Source organism: Nerophis lumbriciformis, linkage group LG03, assembly GCF_033978685.3.
Source record: "Nerophis lumbriciformis linkage group LG03, RoL_Nlum_v2.1, whole genome shotgun sequence".
NCBI classification, from domain to species: domain Eukaryota; kingdom Metazoa; phylum Chordata; class Actinopteri; order Syngnathiformes; family Syngnathidae; genus Nerophis; species Nerophis lumbriciformis.
In genome coordinates this window covers 3655611-3667500 of record NC_084550.2, presented here as the reverse complement: position 1 = coordinate 3667500, position 11890 = coordinate 3655611, and the positions used below count along the sequence as shown (strand labels likewise).

General features: G+C 42.5%; 2 protein-coding genes across 2 annotated transcripts in view; both read right to left on the bottom strand.

Annotated features, from left to right (window-relative positions):
- Nucleotides 1-967, bottom strand: part of LOC133577918 (protein transport protein Sec24C) — a 55410-nt gene extending 54443 nt beyond the window's left edge. The window contains exons 1-2 of the mRNA XM_061932056.1: nucleotides 346-967; nucleotides 210-262 (exon numbers count right to left, since the gene is read on the bottom strand). Coding sequence (XP_061788040.1) covers nucleotides 210-262; nucleotides 346-607 — 315 coding nt within the window. The 5' untranslated portion in view covers nucleotides 608-967. The remainder of the gene's footprint in view (nucleotides 1-209; nucleotides 263-345) is intronic.
- Nucleotides 968-1099: 132 nt separating this feature from the next.
- Nucleotides 1100-11890, bottom strand: part of LOC133577913 (uncharacterized) — a 42903-nt gene continuing 32112 nt past the window's right edge. The window contains exons 11-12 of the mRNA XM_061932042.1: nucleotides 2722-2850; nucleotides 1100-1606 (exon numbers count right to left, since the gene is read on the bottom strand). Coding sequence (XP_061788026.1) covers nucleotides 1386-1606; nucleotides 2722-2850 — 350 coding nt within the window. The 3' untranslated portion in view covers nucleotides 1100-1385. The remainder of the gene's footprint in view (nucleotides 1607-2721; nucleotides 2851-11890) is intronic.

The window sequence follows — 11890 nt, the reverse complement described above, 5'->3', positions numbered from 1 at the left end:
CTTACTTTTACTTGAGTAATAAATCTCTAAAGTAACAGTACTCTTACTTGAGTACAATTTCTGGCTACTCTACCCACCTCTGGGTATTAGTGCTCTTAGAATTTGCACAACAGTGACTTGTAGGTGTTGATCACAAGAACGGTAGCTTAACATTATGTGTTTGTGGGTACAATCAAACTCATTATTATAATCAGGACTTGTTTGCCAACCTGCTGCACTGTGCTCCTTTCCTGTGCATCGGGGACAAATTGGGGTATGGCCCCTGAAATGTGACAAAAAAAACACACATTGCATTGAATTGTGCATTTGTACCTTAAGGGATTGCCCCAAATAAAGACAGCATACCTGGGGTGTAAGGCGGTGACTGAGTTCCATGTACGTAAGGCGGCGAGAGGATGGAGCCACATGCTCCCGGGTGACAGCTGTAAGGGGACCATGGTGACGTTTGCCCGGGTGGCGGACACGGCGGTGTCTGGTCAGAGGGCGAGCCCAGGTTGAGATGCTGGAAACCGGGGAGAGGACTGCAGAGAGGGGTGTGGAAGCCACTTGGGCCCGCCCACTGTGGGAAGGGTGTTCGGCTCTGATTGGCTGTGGGGACGTCCATCATCCACTATCGCGCATTTGATTGGTCGCGATCTCATTACAGGCGGGGTCAATAAAATAAACACAATTTTCTTTCTAACATAAATCAAAGGAACAGAAGCACTTCAGCAGCAGTTTGCTTCAAATAATAAAAACCTGAAAATGAATCCTAATAAAATGTAAAATAGTTGTTTTTTTCGGGTACGATAACGATAGCATACCTTTGGCTAGTAACAGCGGAAGTAGCAGTCATGGCGTGCCGAGATTCCTGTCACCAACCCCGGGTACTGAAGCACAAACACCGGCAGAGTTTCACGTCAGTCAACTACGAGGACTCTTTACGTTCGAGTTAAAATAAATAGACAAATATCACTTTTCAACGAAACCACGAAACCGAGGCTAGCATCCGACATTGCTAGCATCATGCTTGCTCTCGGCAGGAAAATGGATTTCTGGGCATCCCTTCAAAATAAAAGGCGAAATGACGCGTTAAAGACAATTCAGAATACAAAAGTGGTTCTTTGAAAACAATTTTACACGTTATTCATGATTATGGTCCTTTTAAAAACTACATTTAATTGTGCCTCCTCTTTTTCTAATGAGACTTGACTTGACAAAGAAGAAATATATGCTGTGAAGTACAGTGCCAAAACAATACCGTTTAGGAATGTTGTGTCTGGAATGGCACAACAAAGAACAAACACACGTTTAAATATGCGGGAAGAGCAAGCCGTAAAAACTAAATGTGTCCAGATATACACAGGGTGCTGCAGCTCCAAGTCCCTTCCGCCGTTCTCACTCAGCTATGAGCGCTGTTGTCTTTTCAGGGCGGTGATCCTGTTCCTGACGTAGTCCTTGACGCCCTTCCACGAGCGCGTCCCCAGTGCTTGCGGCTCAGCGTTGAGACACCGGATGCAGTCCTCTTTCTGCGGCACCTTGTGGCCACAGATTAAGGGCATCATATGTCTCTCCACGGCGTGGACCTCCGCCTCGCTCCACTTGTGCTTGCTTTGGATTTGGGAGCCTGCAAAAGGTTGAGGACAGGGAAAAAAAAAAATGCTCTTTGAATCATCAGTCTGTTGTCGGGTGAATTGATCGATGAACTACTACCGTATTTTCCGCACTATTAGCCGCACCTAAAAACCACAAATTTACTCAAAAGCTGACAGTGCGGCTTTTAACCCGGTGCGCTTTATATATGGATTAATATTACGATTCATTTTCATAAAGTTCCGATCTCGCAACTTCGGTAAACAGCCGCCATCTTTTTTCCCGATAGAACAGGAAGCGCTTCTTCTTCTACGCAAGCAACCGCCCCCATAGAACAGGAAGCGCTTCTTCTTCTACTGTAAGCAACCACCCGCCCGCGTAGAAGAAGAAAAAGCGCGCGGATATACCGTACGTTTCATTTCCTTTGTGTGTTTACATCTGTAAAGACCACAAAATGGCTCCTACTAAGCGTCAGGGATCCGGTTCATGAAAAGACGCAATCTCTCCATCCGCACACGGATTACTATTTCACAGCAACTGATATTCCTGTGAAACGCACTGTGGATACAACGGGAGCACGTACGGTGAATATTCGCACCACAGGGAATGAGAAGTCATCCTTCACTGTGGTTCTAGCTTGCCATGCTAATGGCCAGAAACTTCCACCCATGGTGATATTCAAAAGGAAGACCTTGCCAAAAGAGACCCTTCCAGCCGGCGTCATCATAAAAAGCTAACTCGAAGGGATGGATGAAGAAAAGATGAGCGAGTGGTTAAGGTAAGTTTAAGTTTACGCGAAGAGGCCGGGTGGCTTTTTTCACGCAGCTCTGTCCATGTTGATATACGTATGTTTGTGATTGCACATTTGCGTACATTTTGGGAGTGAACAGAGTTGTTAGAACGCTGGTTTTTAATATATTATTAAAGTTTGACTGACCTATCTGACTGTTTTTTTGACATTCCTTTAGCGCAGTTAGATGCGGCTTACAACACCGGGCGGCTTATAGGTGGACAAAGTTTTGAAATATGCCGTTCATTGAAGGCGCGGCTTTTAACCCAGGGCGCCTTATGGTGCGGAAAATACGGTACTTCCTGTGATGAAACACTTGCAGGGTCTGTGATGACCACATACTGTAAGACCACCTTTACCTTTGTTCCTTGCCCTCCTAGACGGTATACAATTAATCACGCTTGCACCAGACGCTCCCCTGGAGGACTCGCAGTTCTCCCATTGCCCAGGCCATGCTCCTCCAAACTGCAATCTTGCTAGATGTTGGCCTAAAAGATACATATTACAAAACATATATTAAAAAAATAAATACATTTGAAATGTCGACCCTCATTTGTCTATTTTTAAACATTTGAAAGTACAGAGAAAAAAAAACGGACATATCCAAGACCACATAACCCACACAGGACACACTTTTTACTCAAAATATTAAATATAATAGATACTATAAAATGTTTGGTACCGTATTTTTCAGACTGTAAGTCGCAGCCGGGGGTGCGACTTTATACTCAGGAGCGACTTATGTGAGAAATGATTAACACATTAGCGTAAAATATCAAATAATATTAAAGCTGCAAGCAGCATTGGTCGGGCCCGCATATTTGGCAGGTGCTAGTCCTAAATGTCCCAATACTTTTGTCCAGTGATCGTCATAAGTGTCCCAATACTTTTGTCTACTTTTAGTCTGAAGTGTCCCAAGACTTTTGTCTAGTGTACCTACCTTGTCTGCATTGTGTGGGCACGTTGGTGCTTCCTGCTTTTAAGCAGCCATCTTAAAAAAACAGCAGCGCAGCGGGTCTTTGAAGGGTCATAAAATCAAAACCGGAGCAGTTAGAAAAAAAAAGCGCTTCTGTCATTGTAATCACAAGGGTTCAATCTCTCTCCTGTGTTAGTTTGAAGGCGAAACGACAAACGCGCTCAGAGGAGATCGTTTTTGAAGGAAGGTGACCGGTTTTTACAAAAAATGTGTTTTGAAGGGGGAATAGCAAACTTCCTGTAGATTTTTGCTGGGGGTTGTCAATTTATGAAATGTAGGTCTAAGTGAGACCTACGGAGAGGCTTTTGTTTCATGTATCTCCGACCTTCCCGGTGGGAGTTACAGGCAGTTTTGTCATTTTTTTCTTCCGAGGAGCAGTTTTTTCTCCGTTTTATTCAAAAATTGCTCTAGAGCGCAATTTTTAAATTTGGGGTTAGGTTTTTTTATTAGATCGCAATTTTTGCCAGTCCTGATGTGTGTGTTCAGTTCGGTGAGTTTTGAAGCATGTTAAGGGGGTCAAATTACAGCTCAAAGAGGCAAAAGTGACTGTTTTTAGTACGTTTTTGTCTTGAAGGGGGAATTGCCAACTTCCTGTTGATTTTTGCCCGAGGATGTACAATTATGAAATGTAGGTGTAAGCCAGACCTACATAGAGGTCTCTCCGACCTTCCTAGTGGGAGTTACAGGCAGTCTAGTTTTTTTTCCCCTAGGGGGCGCTAGAGCGCAATTTTGAGTTTTGTGGTTCGTTTTTTTTAAAAAAAGGCAATTTTCGCAGGTCCTGATGTGTGGGTCAAATATGGTGAGTTTTGAAGCATGTTAAGTGGGTCAAATTACAGTTTAATGTGGCGGCGGAAGAATAAAGAATAATAAAACCTTACAAATTCAATAGGTCCTTATGTCCCATTGCATAAGGACTCCCTTATACAATGGGCCATGCGGGCCCTAATTATTGATCTCATTCACGTAAGAGACTAGACGTATAAGATTTCATGGGATTTAGCGATTAAGAGTGACAGATTGTTTGGTAAACGTATAGCATGTTCTATATGTTATAGTTATTTGAATGACTCTTACCATAATATGTTACGTTAACATACCAGTTGGTTATTTATGCCTCATATAACGTACACTTATTCAGCCTGTTGTTCACTATTCTTTATTTATTTTAAATTGCCTTTCAAATGTCTATTCTTGCTGTTGGCTTTTATCAAATACATTTCCCAAAAAAATGCGACTTATACTCCAGTGCGACTTATATGTTTTTTTCCTTCTTTATTATACATTTTCGGCCAATGCGACTTATACTCCGGAGCGACTTATACTCCGGAAAATACGGTATTTATGATTTTAATATCCATTAAATAAAACTAGAAAAGCACACAAAAAGCAGACCTCCACTCGGCCCTACCTCCCAATAATAAAGTCCTGAATCCAGACGGTGATCCGAATCAGTCTCAAAATGTAACTACTTCTTTCTTACCCAATTTATTTCCAAAAAGGTTTAAACAAAATACACCCATAACTTTTTGAGCTATCAATGGCGGAATTAAAGAAACGGTGTGAATCCTCTTGTAAGTCATTTGCTGTCTTTGCTAGCGTACACACACATTGTCATTTAAACTTAAGGTAACGTAGTCAGAATTATCTGGATCAGGCCCAAACGCTCTCGTTTTGGACATTTCCTGAAAATTTTATGAGAATCCGCCCATAACTTGAGTTACTTTGCTAACTAACTAACTACCGTATTTTTCGGACTATAAGTCACAGTTTTTTTTCATAGTTTGGCCGGGCTCCAGTGCGACTTATATACAGGTAAAAGCCAGTAAATTAGAATATTTTGAAAAACTTGATTTATTTCAGTAATTGCATTCAAAAGGTGTAACTTGTACATTATATTTATTCATTGCACACAGACTGATGCATTCAAATGTTTATTTCATTTAATTTTGATGATTTGAAGTGGCAACAAATGAAAATCCAAAATTCCGTGTGTCACAAAATTAGAATATTGTGTAAGGCTAATACAAAAAAGGGATTTTTAGAAATGTTGGCCAACTGAAAAGTATGAAAATGAAAAATATGAGCATGTACAATACTCAATACTTGGTTGGAGCTCCTTTTGCCTCAATTACTGCGTTAATGCGGCGTGGCATGGAGTCGATGAGTTTCTGGCACTGCTCAGGTGTTATGAGAGCCCAGGTTGCTCTGATAGTGGCCTTCAACTCTTCTGCGTTTTTGGGTCTGGCATTCTGCATCTTCCTTTTCACAATACCCCACAGATTTTCTATGGGGCTAAGGTCAGGGGAGTTGGCGGGCCAATTTAGAACAGAAATACCATGGTCCGTAAACCAGGCACGGGTAGATTTTGCGCTGTGTGCAGGCGCCAAGTCCTGTTGGAACTTGAAATCTCCATCTCCATAGAGCAGGTCAGCAGCAGGAAGCATGAAGTGCTCTAAAACTTGCTGGTAGACGGCTGCGTTGACCCTGGATCTCAGGAAACAGAGTGGACCGACACCAGCAGATGACATGGCACCCCAAACCATCACAGATGGTGGAAACTTTACACTAGACTTCAGGCAACGTGGATCCTGTGCCTCTCCTGTCTTCCTCCAGACTCTGGGACCTCGATTTCCAAAGGAAATGCAAAATTTGCTTTCGTCAGAAAACATGACTTTGGACCACTCAGCAGCAGTCCAGCTGGTGTCGGTCCACTCTGTTTCCTGAGATCCAGGGTCAACGCAGCAGTCTACCAGCAAGTTTTAGAGCACTTCATGCTTCCTGCTGCTGACCTGCTCTATGGAGATGGAGATTTCAAGTTCCAACAGGACTTGGCGCCTGCACACAGCGCAAAATCTACCCGTGCCTGGTTTACGGACCATGGTATTTCTGTTCTAAATTGGCCCGCCAACTCCCCTGACCTTAGCCCCATAGAAAATCTGTGGGGTATTGTGAAAAGGAAGATGCAGAATGCCAGACCCAAAAACGCAGAAGAGTTGAAGGCCACTATCAGAGCAACCTGGGCTCTCATAACACCTGAGCAGTGCCAGAAACTCATGGACTCCATGCCACGCCGCATTAACGCAGTAATTGAGGCAAAAGGAGCTCCAACCAAGTATTGAGTATTGTACATGCTCATATTTTTCATTTTCATACTTTTCAGTTGGCCAACATTTCTAAAAATCCCTTTTTTGTATTAGCCTTAAGTAATATTCTAATTTTGTGACACACGGAATTTTGGATTTTCATTTGTTGCCACTTCAAATCATCAAAATTAAATGAAATAAACATTTGAATGCATCAGTCTGTGTGCAATGAATAAATATAATGTACAAGTTACACCTTTTGAATGCAATTACTGAAATAAATCAAGTTTTTCAAAATATTCTAATTTACTGGCTTTTACCTGTATGTTTTTTTCCTTTTTTATTATGCATTTTCGGCAGGTGCGACTTATACTCCGAAAAATACGGTAACTAACTTTTTAAGAGACGCTGGAAATTGTGATGCATCATGTTGTATGCTTGCATGTTCGAAATAAACTCAAACTCAACTACCTAAATGCCATAACCTCCTGGCAGAAGTAAAATGGTTTATTAAGCATTAGGTGCCACTAGGTGTCAGTAATGACCTTTTTGTGTGCTATTTTTGCTTCACAAAAAAAACCCTCCAGCCACTCTATTCCTGGCCCGGTACAATTTACTGGAAACAACACCCGTAATATTACAAAAGCTGTGTTTAAAAAAGCGATCATTTTTGTTTCAGCGCATATATTCGTAACACTTCCTTTGCAGATCATCTGTAGACTGGCAATTTATTTTTGGATTTTTGTGTTTTATGTAGTATCAGAATGTTGCAGTACTCTGTGTTTAACGTCAACTGCTTTTAAATAATTTCTATCCGAAATATCTCTATCCTGTGAATGATCGCAACTCGTTCTTACATGTATCCGGCATCTGACCGCTGAAAGGTCAGCTGCCGCGTGCTGTCCGTCAGTGTCACCTTGGCAAGAATGCAGCGCCAAAAAACCTAATCAATGAGCTTGTGGGCGGTTTAAAGGGCCAGGCTTCAGTCTGAACGGAAGTTTTCCGCCTGGCACAAGTGTTTGACTTGTCTCCACTCAATAGCGCAACATTACTTTTGTACGGTTAAAAAGTGCAGGGGACAAAACTGTCTTTTGAAAAATGTCTTTCCTCCCCCAAATTACATCCATGGTTACACACTAGGGGTGTAACGGTACGTGTATTTGTATTGAACCGTTTCGGTACGGGGGGTTCGGTTCGGAGGTGTACCGAACGAGTTTCCACACAGACATATTAAGTAGCGCAACACACGTTGTGTAAACAATGCACACCGATGCACAACACACGGCATGCTAGCAGCTAACGGGCTAGGATAGACTGACCATAAGTCCTCTTTTCACCGGACATGTCCTCTTTTGCGGAGCTGTCAGGGCGGAGTTTCTTAAATGTCTCAAATGTCCGGCATTTTGAGTTAGGGTTGCATATATTTTCAATGTACGTTCAGGGTTAAAAAGGGGTTAAAAACAAAACAAACAGCAGCATTGGTGAGGGAGGGGCAGAGACAGAGAGAGAGAGAGAATTATGATAAACGCGCATGCGTCGCCAGGCTCTGCTTTTTATCCATAGATGTATCACATTTAATTTTTTATTATCTATAGCAGGGGTGCGGAGCTGTCAGGGCGGAGTTTCTTAAATGCCTCAAATGTCCGGCATTTTGAGTTAGGGTTGCGTGTATTTTCAATGTACGTTCAGGGTTAAGAAAGGGTTAAAAACAAAACAAATTGTGCGCGCAGCAGCATTAGTGAGGGAGGGGCAGAGACAGAGAGAGAGAGAGAGAGTTATGATAAAAGCGCATGCGTCGCCAGGCTCTGCTTTTTATCCATAGATTTATCACATTTAATTTTTTATTATCTATAGCAGGGGTGCGGAGCTGTCAGGGCGGAGTTTCTTAAATGCCTCAAATGTCCGGCATTTTGAGTTAGGCTTGCGTGTATTTTCAATGTACGTTCAGGGTTAAGAAAGGGTTAAAAACAAAACAAATTGTGCGCGCAGCAGCATTGGTGAGGGAGGGGCAGAGACAGAGAGAGAGAGAGAGTTATGATAAACGTGCGTGCGTCGCCAGGCTCTGCTTTTTATCCATAGATGTATCACATTTAATTTTTTATTATCTATAGCAGGGGTGCGGAGCTGTCAGGGCAGAGTTTCTTAAATGCCTCAAATGTCCGGCATTTTGAGTTAGGGTTGCGTGTATTTTCAATGTACGTTCAGGGTTAAGAAAGGGTTAAAAACAAAACAAATTGTGCGCGCAGCAGCATTAGTGAGGGAGGGGCAGAGACAGAGAGAGAGAGAGAGTTATGATAAACGCGCATGCGTCGCCAGGCTCTGCTTTTTATCCATAGATTTATCACATTTAATTTTTTATTATCTATAGCAGGGGTGCGGAGCTGTCAGGGCGGAGATTCTTAAATGCCTCAAATGTCCGGCATTTTGAGTTAGGGTTGCGTGTATTTTCAATGTACGTTCAGGGTTAAGAAAGGGTTAAAAACAAAACAAATTGTGCGCGCAGCAGCATTAGTGAGGGAGGGGCAGAGACAGAGAGAGAGAGAGAGTTATGATAAACGCGCATGCGTCGCCAGGCTCTGCTTTTTATCCATAGATTTATCACATTTAATTTTTTATTATCTATAGCAGGGGTGCGGAGCTGTCAGGGCGGAGTTTCTTAAATGCCTCAAATGTCCGGCATTTTGAGTTAGGGTTGCGTGTATTTTCAATGTACGTTCAGGGTTAAGAAAGGGTTAAAAACAAAACAAATTGTGCGCGCAGCAGCATTAGTGAGGGAGGGGCAGAGACAGAGAGAGAGAGAGAGTTATGATAAACGCGCATGCGTCGCCAGGCTCTGCTTTTTATCCATAGATTTATCACATTTAATTTTTTATTATCTATAGCAGGGGTGCGGAGCTGTCAGGGCGGAGATTCTTAAATGCCTCAAATGTCCGGCATTTTGAGTTAGGGTTGCGTGTATTTTCAATGTACGTTCAGGGTTAAGAAAGGGTTAAAAACAAAACAAATTGTGCGCGCAGCAGCATTAGTGAGGGAGGGGCAGAGACAGAGAGAGAGAGAGAGTTATGATAAACGCGCATGCGTCGCCAGGCTCTGCTTTTTATCCATAGATTTATCACATTTAATTTTTTATTATCTATAGCAGGGGTGCGGAGCTGTCAGGGCGGAGTTTCTTAAATGCCTCAAATGTCCGGCATTTTGAGTTAGGGTTGCGTGTATTTTCAATGTACGTTCAGGGTTAAGAAAGGGTTAAAAACAAAACAAATTGTGCGCGCAGCAGCATTGGTGAGGGAGGGGCAGAGACAGAGAGAGAGAGAGAGTTATGATAAACGCGCATGCGTCGCCAGGCTCTGCTTTTTATCCATGGATGTATCACATTTAATTTTTTATTATCTATAGCAGGGGTGCGGAGCTGTCAGGGCGGAGTTTCTTAAATGCCTCAAATGTCCGGCATTTTGAGTTAGGGTTGCGTGTATTTTCAATGTACGTTCAGGGTTAAGAAAGGGTTAAAAACAAAACAAATTGTGCGCGCAGCAGCATTGGTGAGGGAGGGGCAGAGACAGAGAGAGAGAGAGAGTTATGATAAACGCGCATGCGTCGCCAGGCTCTGCTTTTTATTCATAGATGTATCACATTTAATTTTTTATTATCTATAGCAGGGGTGCGGAGCTGTCAGGGCGGAGTTTCTTAAATGCCTCAAATGTCCGGCATTTTGAGTTAGGGTTGCGTGTATTTTCAATGTACGTTCAGGGTTAAGAAAGGGTTAAAAACAAAACAAATTGTGCGCGCAGCAGCATTAGTGAGGGAGGGGCAGAGACAGAGAGAGAGAGAGAATTATGATAAACGCGCATGCGTCGCCAGGCTCTGCTTTTTATCCATAGATGTATCACATTTAATTTTTTATTATCTATAGCAGGGGTGCGGAGCTGTCAGGGCGGAGTTTCTTAAATGCCTCAAATGTCCGGCATTTTGAGTTAGGGTTGCGTGTATTTTCAATGTACGTTCAGGGTTAAGAAAGGGTTAAAAACAAAACAAATTGTGCGCGCAGCAGCATTGGTGAGGGAGGGGCAGAGACAGAGAGAGAGAGAGAATTATGATAAACGCGCATGCGTCGCCAGGCTCTGCTTTTTATTCATAGATGTATCACATTTAATTTTTTATTATCTATAGCAGGGGTGCGGAGCTGTCAGGGCGGAGTTTCTTAAATGCCTCAAATGTCCGGCATTTTGAGTTAGGGTTGCGTGTATTTTCAATGTACGTTCAGGGTTAAGAAAGGGTTAAAAACAAAACAAATTGTGCGCGCAGCAGCATTAGTGAGGGAGGGGCAGAGACAGAGAGAGAGAGAGAGAGTTATGATAAAAGCGCATGCGTCGCCAGGCTCTGCTTTTTATCCATGGATGTATCACATTTAATTTTTTATTATCTATAGCAGGGGTGCGGAGCTGTCAGGGCGGAGTTTCTTAAATGCCTCAAATGTCCGGCATTTTGAGTTAGGGTTGCGTGTATTTTCAATGTACGTTCAGGGTTAAGAAAGGGTTAAAAACAAAACAAATTGTGCGCGCAGCAGCATTGGTGAGGGAGGGGCAGAGACAGAGAGAGAGAGAGAGTTATGATAAACGCGCATGCGTCGCCAGGCTCTGCTTTTTATCCATAGATTTATCACATTTAATTTTTTATTATCTATAGCAGGGGTGCGGAGCTGTCAGGGCGGAGTTTCTTAAATGCCTCAAATGTCCGGCATTTTGAGTTAGGGTTGCGTGTATTTTCAATGTACGTTCAGGGTTAAGAAGGGGTTAAAAACAAAACAAACAGCAGCATTGGTGAGGGAGGGACAGAGACAGAGAGAGAGAGAGAGAGAGTTATGATAAACGCGCATGCGTCGCCAGGCTCTGCTTTTTATCCATAGATGTATCACATTTAATTTGTTATTATCTATAGCAGGGGTGCGGAGCTGTCAGGGCGGAGTTTCTTAAATGCCTCAAATGTCCGGCATTTTGAGTTAGGGTTGCGTGTATTTTCAATGTACGTTCAGGGTTAAGAAAGGGTTAAAAACAAAACAAATTGTGCGCGCAGCAGCATTAGTGAGGGAGGGGCAGAGACAGAGAGAGAGAGAGAGTTATGATAAACGCACATGCGTCGCCAGGCTCTGCTTTTTATCCATAGATTTATCACATTTAATTTTTTATTATCTATAGCATGGGTGTCAAAAGTGTGCCCCGGAGGCCATTTGCGGCCCACAGCTAATGTTTTAAAGGCCCACGGCACATTCTAAAAATACTATTCAAATAAACAAAAACATAACAAAAGTGAAATAAAAAAGCTTAAAGGTAATTTAGAAAAAGTTGCAATGTTGACTAATAAAACAAAGCTGGTTTTTTTTCTTTCAAACTGTCATTGTTCCAAACATAATATTGAATCAGAATCAATGTTTATTATGAATTATTGACCTATCCAAGGTTCCCATTACTTCAC